General features: G+C 42.0%; 1 protein-coding gene across 2 annotated transcripts in view; it reads right to left on the reverse strand.

The window, feature by feature from the left end:
- Positions 1–4319: 4319 nt before the first annotated feature.
- Positions 4320–23745, reverse strand: part of faf1 (Fas (TNFRSF6) associated factor 1) — a 60406-nt gene continuing 40980 nt past the window's right edge. Inside the window, exons 14-19 of one of the 2 annotated variants that reach the window (XM_085347864.1) lie at positions 22038–22174; positions 21852–21940; positions 18171–18251; positions 16385–16462; positions 13009–13224; positions 4320–5189 (exon numbers count right to left, since the gene is read on the reverse strand). In XM_085347864.1, the coding sequence (XP_085203990.1) occupies positions 5106–5189; positions 13009–13224; positions 16385–16462; positions 18171–18251; positions 21852–21940; positions 22038–22174 (685 nt within the window). In that variant the 3' untranslated portion in view covers positions 4320–5105. Of the gene's footprint in view, positions 5190–12597; positions 13225–16384; positions 16463–18170; positions 18252–21851; positions 21941–22037; positions 22175–23745 lie in introns of those variants that run through there. The other variant, XM_085347863.1, reaches the window with a different exon arrangement.

Below are 23745 nucleotides of genomic sequence, written 5' to 3' on the forward strand. Positions count from 1 at the left end.
TGGCTCTCCCAGCGTTGGTCGAATAAAGGAAAATTGTAGTTTTAGGGAATCTTAAAACGGTGAAACTGCACCTGTCATGTCTGTCACCACTGTCCCATAAAAAAAAAATGCAGAGTTAAAGTGAAACCTTGACAATGTCACGAGAACTGTTTGTGTTCCCACAGAGAAAAGCACCTGCTGGTCTTTGAAGGATCAAATCAACAAAAGGTAAAATAGGAAGGAACAGAGGTCCTACAGAGGTCAGAGGATGCTTTACGAGATGGTGCTGTGATACAGACATTAGATCTGAAATACAGCAGCATAATAGTGGAGTCATTACCACTGTCAACTTGCAAAAAGAAGGTTCCTGGTTTAAATCCCAGCTGGGGCCTTTCTGTGTGGAGTTTGCTCCCAAGTACCTGCAGGTTTTCTCCAGCTTCCTCTTACATGCACATCAGATTAATTGGCGATTCTAAATTGGCTGTGGATGTGAGGTCGATGAAGTGCTTGAAGTGCACAGAACCAAGGGCTGTTTGAATATGTAATTAAAAATCCGTGTGAGCAGCGAGACTAAATAAGTGATGCATAAATGTGAGTACATTAGATTCCCATCTGTTGGTGCTCGTGCTTTGAAAATTACGCAACAAAAATTCATTAGACTGCATTTAATCTGAGCAAACTCAGATCAGGGTCATGAGATTATAAAAGCACCTGAGCTGGTATATCATCGAGTGCAGGAACACATGCAAAGTTTCTCATCACTGCTTTGAACCCACAGTTTGCAGTTGGAAGGTTTTGTGCTCTTAGTGTTAACCATTATTGAAATGAATGGCTATAGTACTGAAACGTGGTTATATAATAAATCCCAACAGTTTCAGAATATTCTTACCATTTTCACTTACACTCCGCCAGCTCTCAAAAACATTAATTAACGATTATTCGCCCTTTTATTAATGTTAGATGGGAAGTTTCTTCTTCTTTTGGCCGCTTCATTTAGAGGTCGCCACAGCAGGACATCTGCCTCCATCTTCCTCCTCTGTCACGCCAACTCTCTGCATTGAGAGTTGAAATGTTTTTGTGGTGTTCATCTTTTCTTCCCGCATGGCAGTATATCCACTACATCTGCACATGTCCACACACTTCAGTCTCGTCTCTCTAACTTTGTCTCCAAAGGACTCAAACTGAGCTCTCCCTGTGATCGACTTGTTTCTAATACACTTCTTTCTAATACTGCCCCTCCTGGTCACTAGCAGTGAAGACCTTTTAGCATCTTCAGCTTTGCTTCCTGTCTTTTTGATTAGTGACAGATCTCTAGTTGAAAGTTTGTTGTAGACACTAATTTGGAAGGAATTCTTGGCATTGGTCAAACAGACACGAACCATACTGTGAAGGAATGGAATATGAACAATATGTAAGGGTAAAACACGAGATGCAGCACCTGTGGAAAAAATTCAGGACTTGAGAAAAACAGTCACAAAAACCTTTGACAGAGCTCCTTATAAACTTGTCCTCCTGTTAGAAGTGGCCAGTCAACAGAGGCCTAATTAATTTTTTTTTGACTCATTCAACTGCTGACAAACCCTTTCATACAGCTGTCTCTCCCCAGTTAAACCTGGTGACTTTTGCCCATTAACTTAAGACAAGTTTGGTCAGGTACCAGAGAGAAATATCATTAGGCCTCACTGGCATTTCCAACCCTCGCAGCCTCATTAGCCACAGCGGTACAAATGAACATGCTTATGTACATGGCGTTCAAAAAGCTGCACGATAGAAACTGTAATCTCACAGTCGAGAGGAGCTGCACTATGTGCGCCCCTCTCTGAGGCAGAGGCTCTCTGACAGACGAGCAGAGGTGCATCTGCCTCTTTCATAAACACGTTCAGCTTCACGGTCACTGAGCTCCTCGCCCCGCCCTGAGCTCACCCTCGCCCCAAGCTGCACGTGTTGGTACAGCCAGCGCACTCAACTCTTATCTCGGTACAGTGAAATCTGAGTAACACAAATGTCAGCCATAGACATTTAACTTCTGCCCTTAGAGCTTCAGCAAAGTTCAGCATTTTTCCTGAACTGAACCGAGCTCCTCACGTTTAAACGGAAACATTTCAGCTACAACACATCGTGACAAGATTTGGGTATGAATGGAAGCCAACCAGGATGGTCCCGACCAATCATATGAAGCTTTAAACACATGTTTAGGCAGGATGCAGTATAAGGCCCAGGACTGAATTAACTGGATAGCCAGAGGTTGTTGAGTTCATGGATATGGAGAAGGAAAACCAAATATATAATAATTACTACTTCTCTCTCAACTAGTATATCCCAGCGCTGCAAATGCAGTAAATGCCAACATTACTGACTTGGCCACAAGAGTCAGCGCCACAACTTTGGCTCAACAAGTTTGGCTTGAAATGGATTCTACTATTAGCTCTCCCACTCTAATAGCAGCTATTTACTTTAAATACAGGTGCGTTTGTTGTGTCTTTTTTCCCCAGTGTTGGATGACAAATATTACACTTCTCTGGCATGCAGAAAGAAACAGCAAAGTCAGGAGGATTTGCCCTGCAGCGCATCTTTCCCAATCCCGCTTTCAAGCTGCCTTCAGCGAGGAGCTCCTGTCGGGTCGAACCTTTGGAAGTGCGGCTTGCTGAGCACATTAGGTCGACTCATTCCTCGCGTGAGAAACAAGGCAGCCACAGAGAGGCAAACAAACACACACAGGATGCTTGTGTGATATATTCACCGTGCGTAACACACCAGTAGTCCAGATTTACCGAAGCAAAAAGAGATGACTATAAATTGTTGCTGGTGACACATAATTCTTTGAGACATGTATTACTCAACCACGAACAGCACAAGATTTAAAGACAGCACCCATAGCGGTAACTGTCTCATTCACTGAAGAGGATAAAGTTGAAGCCTACAGAAGTAAGACTACCTCTAAATAGCTTAAACAGACGTTGCTTCCTCCACTTATTTATAATAGTTTAATCTAACCCAGCACTTAAAGTTGGTTTAAACTACTCTAGGTCTGCAGTGCACCTCAGAGAGACAGAGTTCCTCTAAAAGTAGTTTAAATCAGTAAGTTTCACTTTGACTGATGTAACATGTTATAACTTTTGGATAATTTTAATATTCTTATTGTAATAACTACTCTTTGAAAAGAAATGTTACATTTCTGCTCATCCATTTGAGGATCTTGGGGACTGCTGGAGCCTCTCCCAGCCGTTCTAGGGTACACCTCAGACAGGTCCCTAGTCTCTCAAAGGAATACATTCTCTTCTGATCCAAAGAAATAAAAATATATAATATTACTCCAAGGTCTCCATTTGGATGAAATGGTGCCAGTTATTCTGAAGACTAATGCACACTCCAAAAATAGTCAAAGTCAGACACAAGGTCCTATAATTGTCTGAAAGAGAAAGAAAAACAACAAACTGTGCTACTGAGACCAGAGTCCACACTTCAAATAAGCATCGATCAAAAGATTAACTGTAGAGGTACAGCTTCCAAAAGCACATCAGTTTTTTTTTTAAATAATATGAACAGGCGGTGTTTGGTGGGAACACAAAATGTGTTCCCATCAGTGTCCACTGTTAAGTACAAAACAAAAGTCTGTAATATAATCAGTGAAACTGCAATTTAAACAGCAATCCTTTTGCCAAGTCTGCTTTAGTCCTGTCTTATTACATATGTGTGAGTATAATCCAAGTCTGAGCGCTTATTCACGAGGGAGCAGCATTTCACCTGAAGTAGTTTGTTTATGGCATTTATGACTCTGATGGGGTTCTTAAACTTTGCCTTTAGTTGACAGAGGAGCCCCGCTACAGATGGAGGGCTAAGCCCGTGTGATCTCCCCTCGCTGAAGGCAGGAAATTAGTCGCAGTTTGGCTGATTTCAGCAGGTCATGTAAGAATGAGAATAATAGGAGAAGTAAAAGGCCTACGAGTGAGTGTGCAAATCTAAACTTTGGTATCTGCAAGAAGTGAAGATGCACAATCAGAGCAGGACTGGAATCCCGTTCAGACACAGACACACACACACTTAATAAAAGCATAGAAATGCCGCACATTTTTCCTTGGCTTTGTTTCCCTCTTTCGGTATTACCCCAGAGTTGTGACACAAATTGAAGAAAATCAGATCTCCAGTTTATAAAATATCCTCTCACATGACGAAAGAAGACGTGTGTATGCGTGCGATAAGGTTCAACAGATTTTCGCCTGAGACAAATTGATGTTCATATTCATATATTTTATATAATGTATATCAAACTAAAACTAATACAGCATCAAACTTAAAAAGGATTCAAAGGAGAAAAAAAACAAACTAAAAACTGAGCAATCTATTGGCTTTTGGGGCAGTGGATGCGGAAACCAGGAAGAACGGAGCTTGATGGGGCCGACGTGTCGCGTCCCAACCCCACCTGGACAGCAGACGGAGGTGTGCAGCTCTAGAAGGGCGGTTTGGGGAAAAGGTTCAGTGGGTAAACACAAATGGAGATGAGACGGCCCGGGCTTCGCGGAGCTACGCCTCTTCTCGAAGTTTATTTAATTACATTTTTTAGCCTTTTCTATTTTAATTTCAAACACACAAAAAACATGTCTTAAAAAAAGCAGCCTCGGTGTCTTCAATGAGGAAACGGGAAACAAGTCCTTGTTTTTTTTATTTGTTTTTTTTGTGTGTGACAAAGATTTGTCTACTCAGTCTCTGAATGCTGTTATTTGTACGGTGTTTGTGTTGTGAGAGAAAACAATGACACAGCAGTTTGGGAACGTGAAGTCGAGAAGAGTGTGAGGGGAGGGTTTTTTGGGGGGGGGGTTGTAGAGGTGAATGTTTTGGCTGTGTGCTTGTGGTACTGTCTTTGCTCCTCTGTGCAACACGTGTACATCAGGCATTCATGTACGACGACCAGGCTGAGGGCAGAGAAGCTTACTTCAACTTGTGTGTCACTGGATCTGCATGCCAGTGTGTTTATGTGTGTCTGAGATGGTAGTTTGTGTATGTGTCTGTGTGTGTGTGTCTAGTTGAGGCCCAGACTGATGTGTGGGGGCCATGCTCGGTGACGAGTGTGCATCCAGCCAGTTCATCAGTCAGTCAGTCGGACCTCTCGGGGATCGGAGGGCCTGTTCTTATTCTTTAGCCTCCAGGAAGAGCGTCTCCTGTGGAAACAACTTGGCCTCTAACAGGGTCGACCCTGGATCAAGCTGGGTGATCTGAGAAGAGACAAGGTGGTGTTTTGGGGGGGGGGGGGGGGGGGGGGGGAGACAACATTAGACTGAGCAAAAGATTGCTGCAAATACAGAAACTAATCACAGCTTCCCCAAAATACAATCCTCAGATTGCTCGATTACGATCGGCAGCATAAAACAAAGACGTTAACTTGAAGCCAATTTCTGCTGCAGGCACTCGTAAAGCTCTCCTCAATGTGGTTTCATTTGATTTGGAGTTTAGCTAGGTGGCTGTTTTGCCCTCACTTGTTTGTTATTTTGCTCCACGGTTTCTGTTTATTGTGCGGAGAGCTTAACCTGAGTGAGGGGGTGCACTCTGGCCTTTTTGGTCATTAGTGAATTTAGTTTAAAGTTACCCCAGGCCCAGTACAGTACTGAAGACTGCAGCACAAACAAGGAGGGCATGATGAGCTCTAGCTTGAGTTGTAGCAGCCAAAAGCGGTGAACCCCCAAATGGTTTTATGAACACGTCTTCAAGCGTGAACAATATGGACGTTCAGGCCATGCGCCTCCCACATGACTCTTGCACTGTGACTGGCAAAGCCAATAGGGGTGTCAGAGGAGTGTAACACTGTGGAACGTGCAATTGTTTACTATTACTTCTTAAAGACGACATTTCTGAATCATTGCTGTTAAAGGTTTCTCTCCTAATGTACAATCAACTCAATGAGCCAAAATACCAACAAAATGATCAAATCTGTCAACCCTGTTTTTAATTTTATCAAACTATTTAAAATACCTTCTCAGATTTATCTACACTAGTGTCACCATGGCCTCGGTCATTCACTGAAGTCCCTGTGTGACTGTCTCACCATCTATTCCCAAGAGTCAGGCTTTAAAACAGTGTGGTTTTAGTGCTAAATTCATTTAATGTGTGTGTGTTTGCAAGAGAGTGTGTACGTTGTGTATTATTCTAACATCGTGTTTTTAAAAATCCTAAGCAGTAACCTGAGAATTGAGAGATTTGCTTCCCTAAGCGGACCATTAGGTTTGTTTTCTTAAAAAGGTTCCAATCCAGAACAAACTGATGAAGGTTACAGGACAGGAGTGTGTGTCTGTGTGTGAGACACAGACTGAGTGCAGTGGGAAGCCAGAGAAGAATTTTATGTGAGTAATTTCTTCTTTAACAGAAACATTTCTCATAATGCAAAAAACATTTATCTGCTCTGAAAACTCCACACGACGCAGTACCACCCACCGCGGAGCTGATCGAGTTAGCCGACATGAAGGAGATCTGACCTCTGTTTTTAAAAACAGGACAACCCGACTCTCTCCCTCTGACACCCACCACCCCTGTGGGCCTCTTAGCTTATGTGAGCTAATCACTGGCGGGGTTGTGTTACATCGGGCCAATCTAACACCTGGGCTGAATGGGCGAGGTGGTGTGACACCGAGATGTGTCCGAGGCTTATCTGGTCACTGCTGCATCAGCCCCTCTGATTAGAGATCCTATTCTAAACTCACGGTGGGATAATTAGCCAGCTCCCTGTACCTGCTCTAGAAGGTCAGAGGGCAAGCCGAGCACAGTAAAGGTCGGCCTCACAACAAGCAAAGCAACAGATTTAAAACAGACTTTTGTAGGCAATGAAATGTGAACTCTGACCATTAATTGAACCACGGCATCACCTGTGCTCACCTTCTGAGCATATAATAAATGTATTATAAGTCTAATTAAATAAACACATTTTTATATTTTCAATTGGCACGTTCAAATCTTTGTTAGGCGCCAATTTCGCAAAACTAAAAAAGTATTCAAGGCAATTAAATTAGACAAGGTGGACAAATCCGCATCAGATACTACGTCCTCGATCTCCCATGGGTGTTTGGAAATGTCACACTAGATCTAGAAGGCCTTGGACTCCCTTTCATCTCTTTATCCTCATTTCAAGGTGTCATTTAGCATCTTGACTTCTCAGCGGGATCCTTCAGAGCCCGGTGCGGGCAGGGAGGGGCTGCCACATCAACTTTATGCCCCTCACCCCGTCGACAGCCTCGCAGCACAGAGCGAGACGATAGGAAGAGATTATATGTTTGTTTCCACCCGTGCATTCTCAGCAAGCATATTCCATCCCGACGGTGGGGGAAAACGATCAAAAAGAAGCTGCTGGATTCCTTTTCCCACCTCGGGAGCAGCGCCTCACAAATGGCTGCCATGCTAATGAACCCGACAGGCTGTTATGACACCGCAGCATCAGGTAGGAGTAAATGAGGCTTCGGGGTGGAGCAGGTGCGCGTGAAGACGTGCGTCTGTGGGTTACGTGCGAATGTGTGAGTGTATGTGTTCCGAGCAAAATCGGGAAGAGAGTTTGTGCTCGCCGAGCGCCGGGGGAGAGGCAAGCGGGAGGAGAGCAGCATCTGACTCGGAAAAGGAAAAGTAGGGAAACAAGATGCCACACTGACACAGGAGACGGGCACCATCGGTGATTGTTTACATTGTTATCCAATTAACAGACCATAAGCATGGAGGCATCTGTCAACAAACAAAGCTGTTGTTTTTCCTCTGCTATGCCTAAGCCATATTCTCTTCTCCTGTGCCTACACAGCCATACATACATACATTCATACATACATACATACATACATAAGACAGACACAATCTATTTCCCTTTTTTGCAGTTTGTTTTTAACCTTGAGTCAATATAAATTTTAATCATCCACTTCAGAAATCATTCAGGGAAATGAAAGGGAAACTGTCTGCCTAATTTAAAATATTATATTATTTTCATCTGACTAAATAGCAATTTAGGGAAAAAAAATTAAAAAAACAGAACTAATTAACCGCCCGCAAAAAGATTTTCCAGTTGTTAATTAGAAATACTGAAATTAACACAATAAAAAAACTGAAATAAGCGGTGTTTGTGCAGAAGCGAAATCTAAAGAGGAAATATAATAACTGGGGATCCTCGCATTTAAAAACCCAGGATCCGAACAAAAAGACAGATGGTGTTTTTCTGCAATCTTTGCTATTTTATCTCTTTTTTCTTATGAAAAATTATATGACGTAAAATGATCGGCTAACATAAACCCATAAACCCCCCCACCCCCCCTTTTTTTGTCCTTATCGAAAAGCAAATCTCAACACAGTTAAAAAAATAATTAGCACTTAATGTGAAGTTTTAAATAAATAGCACAATTGTAAGTCACTTAATTCAAATGAATAAAACAACACTGATAACAGAGGAGGCGACACTAAGCAACGCTCAGCCATGAAAGAAAAGAAAGGGAAAATAAACACAGGCCCTCAAGATGTCCGTTTCCAACATAATCAAACGTGCAGCTGAAATAACGCATTTTTAATGAAGCCATTACAGGCCCTGCTATGTTAATTAAAACCAAATAACTTGTCTGTTTTAAACTAGTGTTGTCAAGTGTTTATTTGGCCAATTACAAAAGCAGTGGGAGATCATTATCTGCTGCCAGGAGCGTTGACAGCACGTAGTGCTGGGGCGTGAACAGAAAAGAACAGACCAGAATACGGCACTTCAAAGGACAAATGCACCGCACAGACTGCGAGGGAGGGGGGGGGGGACTGAAGGGGAAGGAAAAAGCTGAAAAAAAGAGCTATGGGGAAGAAGAAAGTGAGGAAAATTAAAGACAGACTACAGCACTTATAGATATAAAGACGAGCGACAAACCAAAGCAAGAACAAACAAAGATTTTGTGTAACGTGTTGGTTCGCCACCACGTTCCACCACAAAACCTTCAATTTGGCTTTTCGTTGATTTCCAACGTCTCTGGAAGTCGTAACAGAATAACGACGTCTAACATGTCAGTGCAAAATTATGTGCAGGTGTGAGATCCGCTGACTGAAGAGATGACTGCAGTCAACAATGTTTCATTCAGAGCGACTTTGTATGAATTTGAGGTGTCGCTTTCCTGTGACGGAACAAACTATCCGAGCACAGCCGAGACCCTCGGTGTAGGATTAAGGACTTTAGTTTTTTTCCTTTAATTTTCCACTCGTCTGTTTTTTAAAGGTATATTTTAAGTTATCTAAAGGATTTTTTAAGAAAGGGGGATTTGGGTAAAAACGCAGGGTGGCAGGAGACCAAAAAGTAAAAATACAAAAGATGGAGCAGAAGAGAGGGAGGTGTACAGACAGCAGGCGAAGGAAAGAGGAGGGAACAGAGAGGCAGAGGGAGGGAAAGCTGGAAGGAAGAGTAGGAGGAGAAGGTTAAGGTAAAGAGGGGGCTGAGATCCCTAGGGTAAAGCCCAGCTTTAATACTACTCCCAGCAGAAATGTGTTTTTCTTTTCCACAATAAAACATTTCAAGGTTTCTAGCTTGTTGTATAATTTTTATATTTAAAAATCAATCTCCGAAAGCTAAACCATCATCTCTGAAAAGTCTCACTGAAAGTGCACGATGTGCATCTTACATTTCCAGAACTTTCCAAACATTTTAGGACCTTAAACTAAACTGTCGATGCTTTTAAAAATAATGCCAAAACACATCATTTGGTATGATCGCTTTTTTTTTGAAGTACACTTTCCCAGCGTGTCTTAGGGAACTTGCCACATTCCTCCTGCAGCTTTTGGCTGCCTCACTTTCTTCTGTCTCTTCATTTAATCCCAGACTGAGTTGATGAATTTGAGATCAGGACTCTGTGGGGGCCGTTACATCTGTTGCAGCACAGCAAAATGTATCTGAAACCAATCAGGCGCCTCTTTCAGTCAAGAGGAACTTATAGAGATTGGACGGATACTCGTCTCCACACTTTAGATTTGTACTCAAGGATGAAGCCCCACACAGCACCATGAACCCATGTTGCATGTTATAAAAATGTGTTTTATAAAAAAAAAACACTTTAAAAATAAACTGCTGCTCAACTTCCTGTGAGTCTTCCTACGACTTGTTCAGATAGGAGGACAAGAAAAACAAAACATACCAGTACAACAGATGTAAAACCTATTACAGCGCAGAGCAAAGCTTCTTCTGTGCCATTGTTTATTTTTACTGCATCTCAGGTTTTGTCTAAGAATCATTCGGGCAAATTCGCCGATGGAGCTGGAAGAAGGATTAGCAAAGGTGAAAGAGAGTACAGTATCACAATGGGAAAAGTAATACGCCGCTTTGACAGCGTTTTGGTATCCACGAGCAGCCGGCCAGGAAGAGCCTATTGCAAATTATTATAACGGCAGTCTAAACATATTCGCCGCACGCTGAAGGAAGACCTCGGGCCTTTCAGCAGAGGTTTGTGCTCAACAAGTATCAAAGAAAACGGAGGAAATTCTTGAATGAAAAGCTGAAAACTGAAACACTAAAAGCCCCCCTCCTCTTCCTCAAACTCGCTGACAGTCATAGAAACAGAGAAAGGGTTAGTTCCCTGAGCACGGCTAAGCCTAGTACAAATGATGCCAGTGTAAGGCCTGCTGTAGTGCTGAAGAGATAAGCCACTGATACCAAATGTTGAGGATGAGACTGAGTCCAAAAAGTGGAGACTAATAGACATTTATTGGCTAAGCCAAAGGAAGGTGGCAAAAGCATGATTCAGACATATCCGAACGTCCGTGTGATTTAGGATGAAGTTTGCAAAACCCGTGTTAACACAACACCGTTCTTGCTCCTGGTTAACAAAGTTGTACGCATTTCCCGCTCCCCGCCCCAAAACTAAACACGACATCCAGCTTTGCTTAATTTTCTAAACATGGGCTGAGCAGATCTACTAATTTGTGCTGCAGCTTAATGAGTGGACGTGACGCGAAGAAGACTGACGAGGAGGGTAATAGCAAAAGAAAGAGTGACACTGCACAAAGCTGCTGAAAACTAAAAAAAAAAAGGGAGGAGAAAAAAAAGGTTTCAACAGTTGTGCAGTATTACAAATGCAATAGTGGTCTATCCTCTATCCTCTGATCCTGGCAAAGCAACAGTGAGAGCGTCTGGACGGGATGGAGGCTTTCTATGCTCTCTCTCATTTAATTACAACACAGAGCTGCAGGATTAGACAGGGGCCTGTGTTCACAGCCTTATACTGGCACTACCACTGAGCCACTTCCCTCCTCTCTTTCTCCAAATCTCTCGCCTTTCTGTTTTCTGGAATAATCTCCCATCTTCTTCTTTTTAATATCTTCTCCACTTGTCTTCTCTATCCTTTTCTCTTTCAGACTGTTTCTCTGATTAAATCTTTTCTTTGTTCAAGCTTTTGTCTTCTCTGTTCTCTTTTCCGACTAGTTCTGCAGTCACCATCCTCTTCTCGCTTCTCTCCCCCTCTAATCCTGCCATCCTGTTTTTGCCGGAATTTCATCTGCGATGCAGACACATCTTTATCTCTGTCTCAAACACATGTTTACTCTTGATTATAAAGAGACAACTGTGAATCCTTTAAGTGACAAAGTTGTGAGCGGGGCATGTGTTTGCTTGAAAATATTTGTGCATGTGTTGAAGTGTGCGATCGTGATGAAATGGAGAGTGTGAGCTGCGCGATAATGTGTGTGTTGTTTTGAGGTGTTTGTGCCCTGGCGGTCTCTACAGACTACGATGGCACACTGCCTGGGCAAGCCTACACACACACACACACACACACACACACACACACACACACACACACACACACACACACACACACACACACACACCTCTATACAATCACCACCCCTCCACATGCACTCCACTCTTGATTAATGGAAATCCCATTTTTGTTTCCAGCAGCAGGGCTAATTAAACTGGTAGTTAAAACAGTGCTCATTAGCTCGCTACCACACAGCGTAGCGACCGAGCCCTCAAATGGCTGGTTGTAGATAGCTGAGTGATGCAGGGTGTCAGCAGAAGAGCCACAGAGAATACTACTCTTAGTGCTGACAACTGTATCCTAACACAGTCAGAGTGTACTGTATTCACAGTGGACTGATACTAATTAATATTCACTGAATAATACGTGTGCGCAGGTGGACGGATAAACAGTCGGCTTAACTTTCCCCGTCACAGGTGCGAGTAAACAAAGGCGCCGACGCGGGGCTACTGCTGCAGCACACAAACAGTAAAACAAATACGAAGCAATAACGGAGGGAAAAAAGAAAGAACAAGAAAACAAAATCGCCAAACAGTGACAAGAGATTATCTGAACTATTGTCCCTGCTGCACTTCATACACAGCTGCTGCCTGAGGTTGGGCTGAGGCCCAAATGGAAAAGCCAATTAGGGCTGTGGGTGTCACAAGCGGAGATGCTGATTTGAGTCATCTGAAGGATACAAAGTCATTCTTAAAAAAGATAAAGATCCTCAAAGAACAGTTGAATGAAAGACAACTGGATGATTTCAGCTTCTTGTATAATATACTGCAGTATATTTCTCTATATTTCTCTCTCTTGGTACTTTAAGACATCAGACACAACACTTTGTTGGGTCCACTTAAACAAACTGCAAATATGAAATGTTAAAGTGACATCAGGGGTTAAATTTGACATGCAAAATATGGCCAAGAAATTAGAATTTTAGGCACGTTTTTAAAGATAAAAGACTTTTAATGGATGTTTGACCTTATTTGACCTTGAAGAAGAGGTCGGAGCTCTATATTTAGAATCCCGATAAATCATTCCCTATTTGCCTGTATGTTCTCGACATAAATACGGGCAATTAAAAAACAAAAAAAACATAAGAATGCATTCAAAACTTTTGGAGCTAATTACCTGAGGAATACTGTGAAATGGCTAAATCCACAGAGGAACTGTGGCCTGTTCTTTAAGATCAAACAAACTCTTGAAAGAAAAAGCCGTTTTTCTATTCTGCGTCCTCACTTTGCAGTAAAACAGGAGCAGAGAAGCGATTTCGGCTCTGACGTGTCTGTAAGAGAGGAGGCAAACCACTCACATTTCTTCGAGGGAAGGTCGTGAGGAGCTTGAATTCTTCAAAGGGGTATCCCTTGGAGGCCACAAAGTCAAAGAGAACCTGGAGCTTACAGCTGCCCAGGAAACGCCTTTCCAGAAACTCGCCACTTGGTGTGCGGATTCTCAGCTTGCTGATTTGCTCGCCTGACTCTTCATCGGGCTCTGGAGGCAGGGCCTGCTCCAATGACAAGCGGATTGCCTGAAACAAGAAAAGCCAGCGTTTTTGTTTTTGTCAGTTAAATGCATTAATGAATTTGAAAACACAGATTTGCATACAGGTGTTGGTGAGATGCAGCAGTCAGCACTGCTGCTGCAAGCGTTTATTTGCCTTCCCTTCATTTAAACAGCAAAGTCAGCCTGATTATTCCAGTGACTTCAGTAAAAATACGCATCTCGTTCTCTCTGTGTTTACAGTGAACTTAAACCGGAGTATCAACAGTAACGTTGGCAGCGATAAAGATGATGACACGCTTTCCAAGCATATATGAAAGGCAAGCCAAGAAGTTGCTCTCAGAGTCTTACTGCAGCACTATTATTTCACATTAATTAAACAATCTTCTTGCCCTAAGAATGTTATTAAATTAGCTGCCCTGTGTCTCACCCTGTTCCCTAAAGCCTGTTGTAGCTCAGAAGGTTGCCAAGTAGCATATCAGTATGCTAAGAGCAGCCAAGTGCTTCATTCTTTCATGCTGCCTTGCTGTTTGCTCTGTCACTCTCTGAAAAAAACTGTCAAATACCCCTGCAGATAGTGGAAAACCCTCACTAGTAAGAGGAAGATCTTTGAAGATCTTCTTCATGTGAAGCTATCACTTATTTTACAGATGCTAACGGGGTCTGCGCTAAAGGGCAGGGTTCATGAGTGACGACTGACCGTCATCTTCCACAGAAAAGCAAATCAAGCCTCCTGAGCTCCAAAAACCATGTTTCAACTGCTCCCTGGAGCCTTCGTCTCCTTTCTACTCCTACCCCTCACCTCCTCCTCCCCTGGCTTGTTGTTCCTGTTTGGCCAGCCGGGGAGCATATGCTGTGACAACACGCCCCGGCTTTATTTACACACCATAATGCAATTATATTTCATAAGAGTGTACAACAGTAGCTCATTAGCAGCTTCTGGTGTTGGGTGGGCAGGGTGGAGCGCGTGCTGCTCCGCCATCAGCTCCCTCAGGTACAAGAACTGAAGCTGACTGAGTTAAAGCTGTCCCTGGGGACAAAGCTAACACATACGCACACACAAATAACAGACAGGAGCGCATGAGGTGATGGACATACAAATGCAGACAGCTAGTCAACCACAGACACAAGCACAAACGCCCACGCGAGTTAGAGGTAGCGTCCCCAAAGCAACCACGAGGCACACGTCTGCTCGAGCTTCGGGCCCAGGAAGCGCCGCACAAATAATCGGGAGCATCTCTCCGTCCATTTACCTGCCTCTCCAGCTCCGCTCGGCTAACCACAGAAAGCAAACAGACGATGAGCAGGAGAAATAGGTGCACCTGACAGCCGCACAACTGTATGCTATGACCCCCTGACGGGGGTAAATAATAATGCCAGTCCACACAGGCGCATGAAACACACATGCCCTCCACCCCCTCCCGCCCCAACCCCCAGTTCACTGGCTCCCATATTCATCTCCCGTTTCTTCGCACAAAGGCATAAAATCACAGAGAAAGCATTCCCACTAGCATTGTTCCCTCTCCGGTGGTGACTGGTGTTTTTGGTGTGTCTGCAGTTTCTACTGTAAACTCAACCGAAAACTGTAAACAAGCACTAACAAACAAACAATAAATTATTCCAATTAAAACGGCTCACGTGGTAGGCAACGCTGCGCCTTCCTTAAGGAGACGGATAACTAAGTTGGCACCAGCACAGCGAGGAGTGATAAAAGAACCAGTTGCCGCCATAGACTGTTTAAATAAAGAGCAGCATGTGTGATGTAAATGCTAAAATCCAAGTTACTCGTTTCAAACGCGCTCAAGTCCAAAATTCTCTTTTAATTCAACCGAATTATGAGCTGCTGTTGTGGAATAATAGCAAATTTGTTCAGTACGAATTAACTAGTAACTAACTGACACTTTTTTGGCTACCTAGGTTTGCTGTATAATCAGTTTTCACATGTTTGTCTCCAGTTAGGAGAAGAATTCACAACTAGTAATAGTGATTAAATAAAAGGAAAGCGAATTCCCAGTTTTGTTTGTTTGTTAATTTGGTTTTTGTAGTGTATTTGAACCGACGTCCATCAGAACTACTGGTACACAAAACAGGATCACGTTATGATAAAGTTATCCTTTAACAGTTTGGGAAACTTAAGTTGCCATTGTCTCGGTACACCAGCTGCTGCTGCTTCTCATATTTATGGATATCTAGACAGTAGCACAGCACAGCGCGTCAGCACAGGAGACGCCATGGAAACCTTTGAGCTCGAGCAGAGAAAATTAATATAAGTAGGAAACACAACGCCATCCCGGCTATTGTTGTCGAAAATACACAAGCATGTATGCACTGTTTGATTCGTGGACTACAGTGATATAATTAAGAAGGCCAGGTTCAGGGCTCTTTTGTTGTCGTCTGTTTAACTTAAGTGACAAATCATTTGAGCAAGACGGGTCACCCAATACCTCTCGCTGCCCTCGGGCTCTGACCTGCAGAGCAAACAGCAATCAGCGAGGACTACACTGTATTACAATAGACAATCACGACGCTGGTGCCATCCTCACCGACAATTATTGTTTTCCTGTGTGCGTGACATTGTGTCCGCCGCGTGTGTGTGCACTTGCCCCGTCTTTGCAGACAATAATTGTTTTCCAGAGAATATGTGTGTTTACTTAGGTGTATGTTTGTGCATAGGTCTGTGTACATGAATTGCCTCTTTTATTCACTCGGGTTTGAATATGAGGCTGTGTGCTATATCAGCATAAAAAAAGCTAACCAGGACAATAACTGTGTACACTGAAGGTGACATTAATGGGGATCGGCCTTGCTGTAATTAGGATATTTAATTTCTCTGAAATGGCTGTGTGCTTGTATACTGACACAACACAGGCTTCACTGACTGGCAGATTCCACCAAAACCACAATTTAATTGAGTTACTATTGAGTAAGCAGAAAAGGGACATAAACAACAGCACAATGGTACAGCCCTGCTAAATCATACTACTAGTGCGTTAGCTAATAGTAGATTTTCATGTGATCATTTTGAAATGTGCTCGAGTCCAAAATTCTCTTTTAATTCAACCGAATTATGAGCTGCTGTTGTGGAATAATAGCAAACTTGTTCGGTACGAATTAACTAGTAACTAACTGACACTTTTGGCTACCTATGTTTGCTGTATAATTAGTATAATTATGGCTGTCGTACTCACCTCCTTCTCCTCCTCCTGCTCCTTTCTCATCTGTTCCAAGCGAAACTGTTCGGCCTCTTCTCTCTCCTGGGCTTCTCTCTGAAAAAACCCCCCAAAAACATAAACAAATCATTAATTGGATTCATTTCTGTTACTTTGCTTTGACAAACTAACTGACTGATCAACAAAAACTTTGTTCTAGACACGCAAGTTGTAGTCTGCACAAGCACAGCATAATTTAAAGTTAAAATGAGCTGCTCTGTACACACACTGGCTCATTATGATCTCACTGAACAACAATAAGGAATTTCTTATTATTTACGACACCTCAACTAAACCGAGTAACACAGTAGGAGTAGATTGTACTCTAAACCTGATGTTTGAGGTTCATTTTGATTTTAATACTATGCTTCAAAAACAACACTTAAGAACTGACAGTGATACACAAAGATAACTGGTGCACTTGTGGTCAGAAGTTTACGTACACTCATCAGGGGCACGAACGGATTTGAACTATCCTTTTTCCAGGCTGGAATGACTGTACGCTGTACATCTTTAATGCCTTTCGAAAGCAAGAACTGGGCACACGTTTGAACATACTTTGGATTATCTCTAATCCACACACGGTCAAATATATACATACATCCCCGATGATATTTAGTTAAATGTCTCTTAGCAAGTTGAAACTCGACCAGATGCTTTTAGTAGCCATCAACAAGCTCCTGGCATAATTCTGTCTTCTTGGCAGAACTACAGAGTTCATTTAAATTAGCCGGTTTGCTGGCACAGACCCGACTTTTAAGCATAGTTCACAAATTTTGAATAGGGCTGAGGTCAGGGCTTTGAGTACATCCTACCAGAAGCTTAATCGGCCATTTCTAAACAACTGCCAAGATCACTAGAGGAGTTTAAACACCTGTATATAAATACAAGTTTTTACTTTCTCATGGTCTGGAAGCATCACTAGGATCACTGTCCACAGTTTGTAGCTGCACATATGGACAACCCAGCTGTATTATGACGCAAACCTTTATGGTCAGACAAGAAAAAGACTGACTATTCCACCAAAATAGCAAGAGGTATGTTTGGATGAATAAAGCTGAGGCTTAAACCTAAGAACTGTATCAACTATCAAGCATGGTGATGGTAGCATTCTGCTCTGGGGCTGTTTTGCTACCAGTGGTACTGCTACACTGTAAAAAGTGGATGGAACAATGAAGGAAGAGTACTACCTCCAAATTCTTCAACTTCACCTCAAATCAACAGCTGGACAGTTCAAACTGGGAAGCAATTGGGTGTTCCAGTAGGACAATGATCCCTGGTTTTGAAACGGATAAAACAGGCTAACATTAAGCTGCTAGGATGGCTTTTGCAAAGCCCCGATCTCAACCCTATTTAAAATTCGTGGACTAAAAGGTGGGGCTTGGCTGTACCAAGAAAACCAACCAACTTAAATGAACTTCTTCAATTCTGCTAAGAAGGGTGGTCAAATATCCATCCATAACTGTGCCAAAAGTTTGTTTTTTAGTGTCTGGTCAAAGTTGCTAGTGGACATGGTGTATATATTTGAGCCTATATATACACAGACATTTTACCCCATGTGGATTAGAGAAAATACAAATTAAATTCAAAGTTGTGCACCCAGTTCTTGTTTGTGAAAGTCACTACAGATGTATGCTGTGCCATCATTCTACCCTGGAAGAGGACCAACTCGTAGGAATCATTAAAAGCACAAACCTACATGACATTCATGCCCATGATAAGTGTGCGTCAACTTCTGATCACAACTGCATTATTCTGAAAGTACCTTCTTACGATCAGCCTCTAAAGACAGACGATAGGCCTCGTCCTGTTCTCTCTTCACCATCTCCCTTGCCTCGCGCTCGTCCTGAGTGGAGAGAGGGGAAGAAAGAAAGTCGGTCCCATTAACTAGCAGCATAATAAAGGATACACGAGGACAAAACATCTAAGCAGAAGTGCCGGCTGTGGAAGCTAGCAGCAGAAAACAGCATGTCAAGTGCGGCTACATACAAACACCAGGTATGAAAGAGTAGCAACAGAAGGGAATTCATTCTGACTGGGCTGTCATTTACCAGACCCCGAGCCCCTTTTATGTTTCCTCATCTCAGTTTCACCCTCCCTTTTTCTTTTATTCACGCTGCCTCTCTTCCTGTTTGTACAGAGGGAAAGGGACAGGCGGCCTTTCTCTTTCTACCTGCTGTGGCTACAAAGTGTTTTATAAAGACTGGGACTAAATACAAGTGTCCATTGTGTTAACAGCGCACAGCCATTAGTTTTCTATTTTCTGAAGGCCCACGCTGTGTGTCAGCCCGGATATGGCAAAGTAAGCTTATTGTGATGATCAGAGGGCTACTGTGAAACCAGGCAGCGGCTAAGCAAAATGACAGTGTGTATTGTTGCACTGAATTGGAAAATGCAAATATACATTTGTGCTTTTGGGCTACATAATAGATGAACTTTGAAAGGAAACTGTAAAAGAATGGCACAGAGGGACAAAAGCATCAAAAGTGGCTACTTTCAATAGATTGCCCCCGAGTCACGCAAACAAGTCGCACAGTAATTCATGTTTGATATTCATTTTTACATTCATTTGACCTGCTGTTGAATGTTTTCAAACACTTTGAATAACCTAAAGTGAGGAGGCATGAAGGGAAATGTTTATCTGACATGCTCAAACACCATGTGATTTTCAGGGCCTTAACTTTGGAGGAAAAAAGAAACAGATTTTCCACAACTATATCTTGGCTACTGTTCAAGTTGGCAAGACGTGTGCCGTCTTTTAGTCGTGATGATACACTTGGTGTTCAGAAAAGCAAGCTGTCACATATTTAATGTTTGCTCACAAATAACAACTAGTGAAAGACGCTTTATATGGCGGTTTTTGGGTTGGGTTTTTTTGCAATTTAATTTTGGAACCAAGTGGCTGAGCTCTACTTGCCAGAGGGCAAATTTTATATCCAATTATTTCCTTTTGGACCGCAATATCAGCCTTTATGCGCACTGTCACTTAACAAACAGAGGGCCCTGGCTTAAATCAGATCCTTTCTGTGGACACTAGTTCACCTAACCATGAAACTCGACTCAAATGTATACTCTTTTTATATAAAACTCTTCAACCAAATCAGCACAAACTGCACAATGGTTAGTTTTTGGCTAGTTTTCCTATGAAATCCATGCTTAATGACCCGAAAACGACCTTTAAAAAACAACAACCCTGAAATGCTGACAGATGTAGACCACAAAATTGCATCGAGTAGTCATTTGATTACTAACTACTAAGCTAAAACACAGAAAACCATACAAATGACTGGCGAGTCAGTACGGCTGGTAGAAATCACAATGTGGCCTTCCAGCTGCTCCGATTCCAGACTGACACAAAAGTCGCTGTCAAAGAGGAATGTCTGGGTGTCTGTGTTCATGTCTGAGTTTGTCTTTGGAAAGGAGAAAAATGGAAGAAGAAGGACGAGACACAGGGAAAGAATCATATACACCAGCACCCAAAAGCAGGTACCGTGAAAATGAGGTTTGTCAGTGAAAATCTTGAGGTTGATGGTACTAATAATGAATAAATAGTCATATATTACTTCATTTTTATAGTGTTTAATTTTGGTAATAGTACTATTCTTTTGGCACACACACACACACACACACACACACACACACACACACACACAACCACACACACACACACACACACACAGAGCACCGGCACTAATCCTGTAAAAGAAAAGAACCCCAGGATCCAACACTTTATGTACAAACTCTGAATATTTCTTGTTTTAAATCCTATCATTAATGATTATTTGACGAGCGACTAAGAGTGACAAATCCACAACAAAGCCAGAGCATTACAGACGTTATAACAACACAGAGAGAGTAGCTGTCACTCAGCAGGGCACAGCTCACCTGAGCAAGTCTGACCCTCAGGGTGTGTGTGAAACTCAACTCATTCCTCAGCCACGATTCCCATAACTGAGATGCTATGACTCCCACAATAGCGCTGCGAATTGCTAAAAAGGCTGTTTGGTTGACTTAACATAATGGCTGAACCTAACACAGCTTGACATCTGTCATCTATAGATACAGTAGTCAAAAAAGAGGCACAGTGTAGTCAGGGCTGACAAAAATCCGTGGAAAACGCGCATAAAAGTGGAAAGGGCAGCTACGAAAGATTTCACACAACCAAAACTTCTGCGACATACTAAGAGACTAAACACCAGTGCTGATTAAATTACTCTAAAGCTTAGTAATGTGTTATTGTTTTTTATTAATCTGAACAAGTCAGCTTCAAGTCACACAGGTCAGTTTTCAATTATAGACTTAACCATAGTAATATTCACATATCCTTTACAACAGTTACCATGGCACTCACATGGTTTGGGAATGTCTAAACTAAGCTATGAGGACCATTAAGTTAAAAGTAACTACAGTGTTTTTCATGTCAAAAGGAGTTGAGTGAACATATGAGATGATAGTTAATAAATTAGTTAAGTTCGTTGTAAGTGACTGATGCATTGTCTCATATTGTTAAGATTCGTGGGAAGGACACAAAATGCTAGCTCCACCTTATCATTTCTATGGAAGGAATGTTTTAATCATGTTTTAATTACATTTTCTCTTTGGGTAAAAGGAGGTCAACAGATACGTTAGCAGTAGCCAGACTCTAGTTGATAACTAAAGGGGATGAAATGGCTGAATGGTTCTCGAGTCATTATAACAAAAGCCATATTTTAACAGTGCCTTCTGATGTGCTCTGACATGTTGCAATTTATTGCACAATGTTAAAAGTTGGTCCAGTTACTGGAGCCACTGAGATTAGCCAACTAAAATAAGATTAATGGTAGAAGTTCAATTCAATTTTATTTATACAGCGCCAAATCACAACAACAGTCGCCTCAAGGCCCTTTTTATTGTAAGGTAGACCCTACAATAATACATACAGAGAAAAACCCAACAATCATATGACCCTCTATGAGCAAGCACTTTGGTGACAGTGGGAAGAAAAAAAACTCCCTTTTAACAGGAAGAAACCTCTGGCAGTCTGCAACTTATCCCAACCAATAAAGCACGGCTTTAGCTTGAAACGATGTCATTAATGTCAAAAGCGTGACTCTCACAAAAAACTGTACATTTGAGAATTCGGTTGGTATACTTGGAAGTGCTCCCCAGGCCACAGTACCTCCTTTAAATAAAAATATGAAGTCATCTATATACAGTGGAAACTATAGATAGTAGCAAACTGGTTAGTTTAGTCAACAGCAGTTTTGTACAACTTTCCTAGCTACTGTTAAACAGCATTACAAGGAAACACGAGCATATGTTTCCATTTGAAAGAGCAAATGGTCCATAATGAACCAAGTAGTTATTGAAAGAACAAAGAAATAAAGTCTTTTCTCCATCTTTAAGGATCAGAGGCTGATGTTTTTGTTTCCTGCGAACAGACTGTCTGATTCCGCTCAAGCTTTACCTCGTCTTTAATGTCCTCTTGCTGTTGTGCTGTGAAGATCTCCATTGCTCCCATTAACCTCATCATCAGCTCATCCACTGTTGTATTGCCTGAATTAGAAAAGAAAATCAGGGCAATAAAAGAGTTTGTTTTCATGATAATTACAGAAAACAGAGTTAATTGTACGATGAATAAAATGAGAATTACCTTGAATAACATTTAGAACTTCATTGGATGTGCGTTTCCCCATGACTATGAGGAGCAGGGGGAACTGGTCTGTCGTGTATGTCCGTATGGTCTGTGTCACCACACTGCCAAAGTGCCTCGTACACATAGTGAGTAGTCTGGAAGACAAAGAAATTTATCTAATTCACTTTCCCCCCCCCAATTTATTTACTTTACCTGCTTGTTCCTTTGGTAATAAGCATATATTTAAGCCTGCAATAAAAACAATTTTAAAGAGCGATAAAGTATTCGTGCACATATTTTCACTGGGAGGTGCGTGCTTTTCAGATTGCAGCACAAAAGAGAAATACACACAACTTGTGGCATTAAAGACTTTAAAACCAATTCTGCATTTTCTTATTCCATCAGGGCGACATGCTATCTCAATTGGAACCACAGATGAATTAGTATTCCTCACCAGACACCCAGAATTGATAGGGCAAGAGAGGATTTCTTATTCCATTACAAAGACAGAACTTTTTAAATTAACATTTCAGAGAGGGAAAAGGGTAGCAGGCAGTCGGAGCCCCGCCAAGCTCCCTGTAAATGTCATAATATTAATGAATTGCTATAGACTGAATGCAAATATAGATTAGCTTTTTCTCCTGCCTTTTAATAAGATCTACTTTAATAACTGCATGGTAAAATAGAGAGGTAATGGAATGGATGGCGGGACAGCGGGTCAGAGGAAGAAGATAGATAGAGCGGATGCTGTCTGAGAGGGGGTGTAACTCATTAAAAGATGAAGCCAAAGCTGCGGGAGCTACTTGCAGACTTTCCAAACGGTGAAATCGAGTACTTCCAGTCAATAGGACAATAGCAGTAGTAGTAATAATCATGCCAAAACCAGCTAAAGTGTGGACGTTGGACTGAAAGATGAATGAAATGAGCTTTGGAATACAATGCAGACAAAAACTTTTTCCAAATGTTGAACTTTGTGTGACCCACACCTTGCAATGAAAAACGTGGGTACCCTAAATCTTAGATCATTTTGTTCTGACATTTGTCCCTGTTCAGACCTCAACCCAGCCACAATATAACAAAAGCTCACAGGGAAACTCTAACCTGTAATGAAAGGCCAGGGAACAATAGACACTAACTTGAAGGGTAACCCAATCTTAAACCTCTAATCAAGCACAGGCTAACCTGCTTTGGTTTCTAACTCTAAACTAAGGAAGTCAGTTCAGCACAATGATGATCATAATCACAACAACATAAAAACAGCACAATCTCAAAACACAACTTACATGTACTTTGTAACCACTATCGTTTAGGGTAAGACGGACACCGAAACTAGGAAACAGGAAGAACTACGAAGCCCTTATGGAATTACGTAAAGAAGAATAAGTATGGCCACAACACTTAATGTCAGGAGGAAGTCACTCCAGGAAATGAGCTGCACAGTTCGGCCTGTCTCATCTAGCCCTAATATAACATAGTAACCTGCGGCCTTTAAAAACCTTTATGGCTAACTAAATGCAGAAGAAACACCTGCATGGAATTTGCAACTACCATTAAATGCTTCGGTGGCTAATGTGACTGACAGATTCTAATTTGTTGCCCATCCCAGCTTATTTTCTCACTGCGGATCCCGACAGCTATAACAGTAAATGTTTTCCTGGACTGTCAGCTTGCACTTCTTCAAATCAAACTGATGCACTATGATGCGAGTAGACCGGTTAGACCTGGC

The sequence above is a fragment of the Diplotaxodon limnothrissa genome, linkage group LG23 (assembly GCF_057381915.1).
Source record: "Diplotaxodon limnothrissa isolate DT_005_m linkage group LG23, D_limnothrissa_male_GT1.1, whole genome shotgun sequence".
NCBI lineage: Eukaryota > Metazoa > Chordata > Actinopteri > Cichliformes > Cichlidae > Diplotaxodon > Diplotaxodon limnothrissa.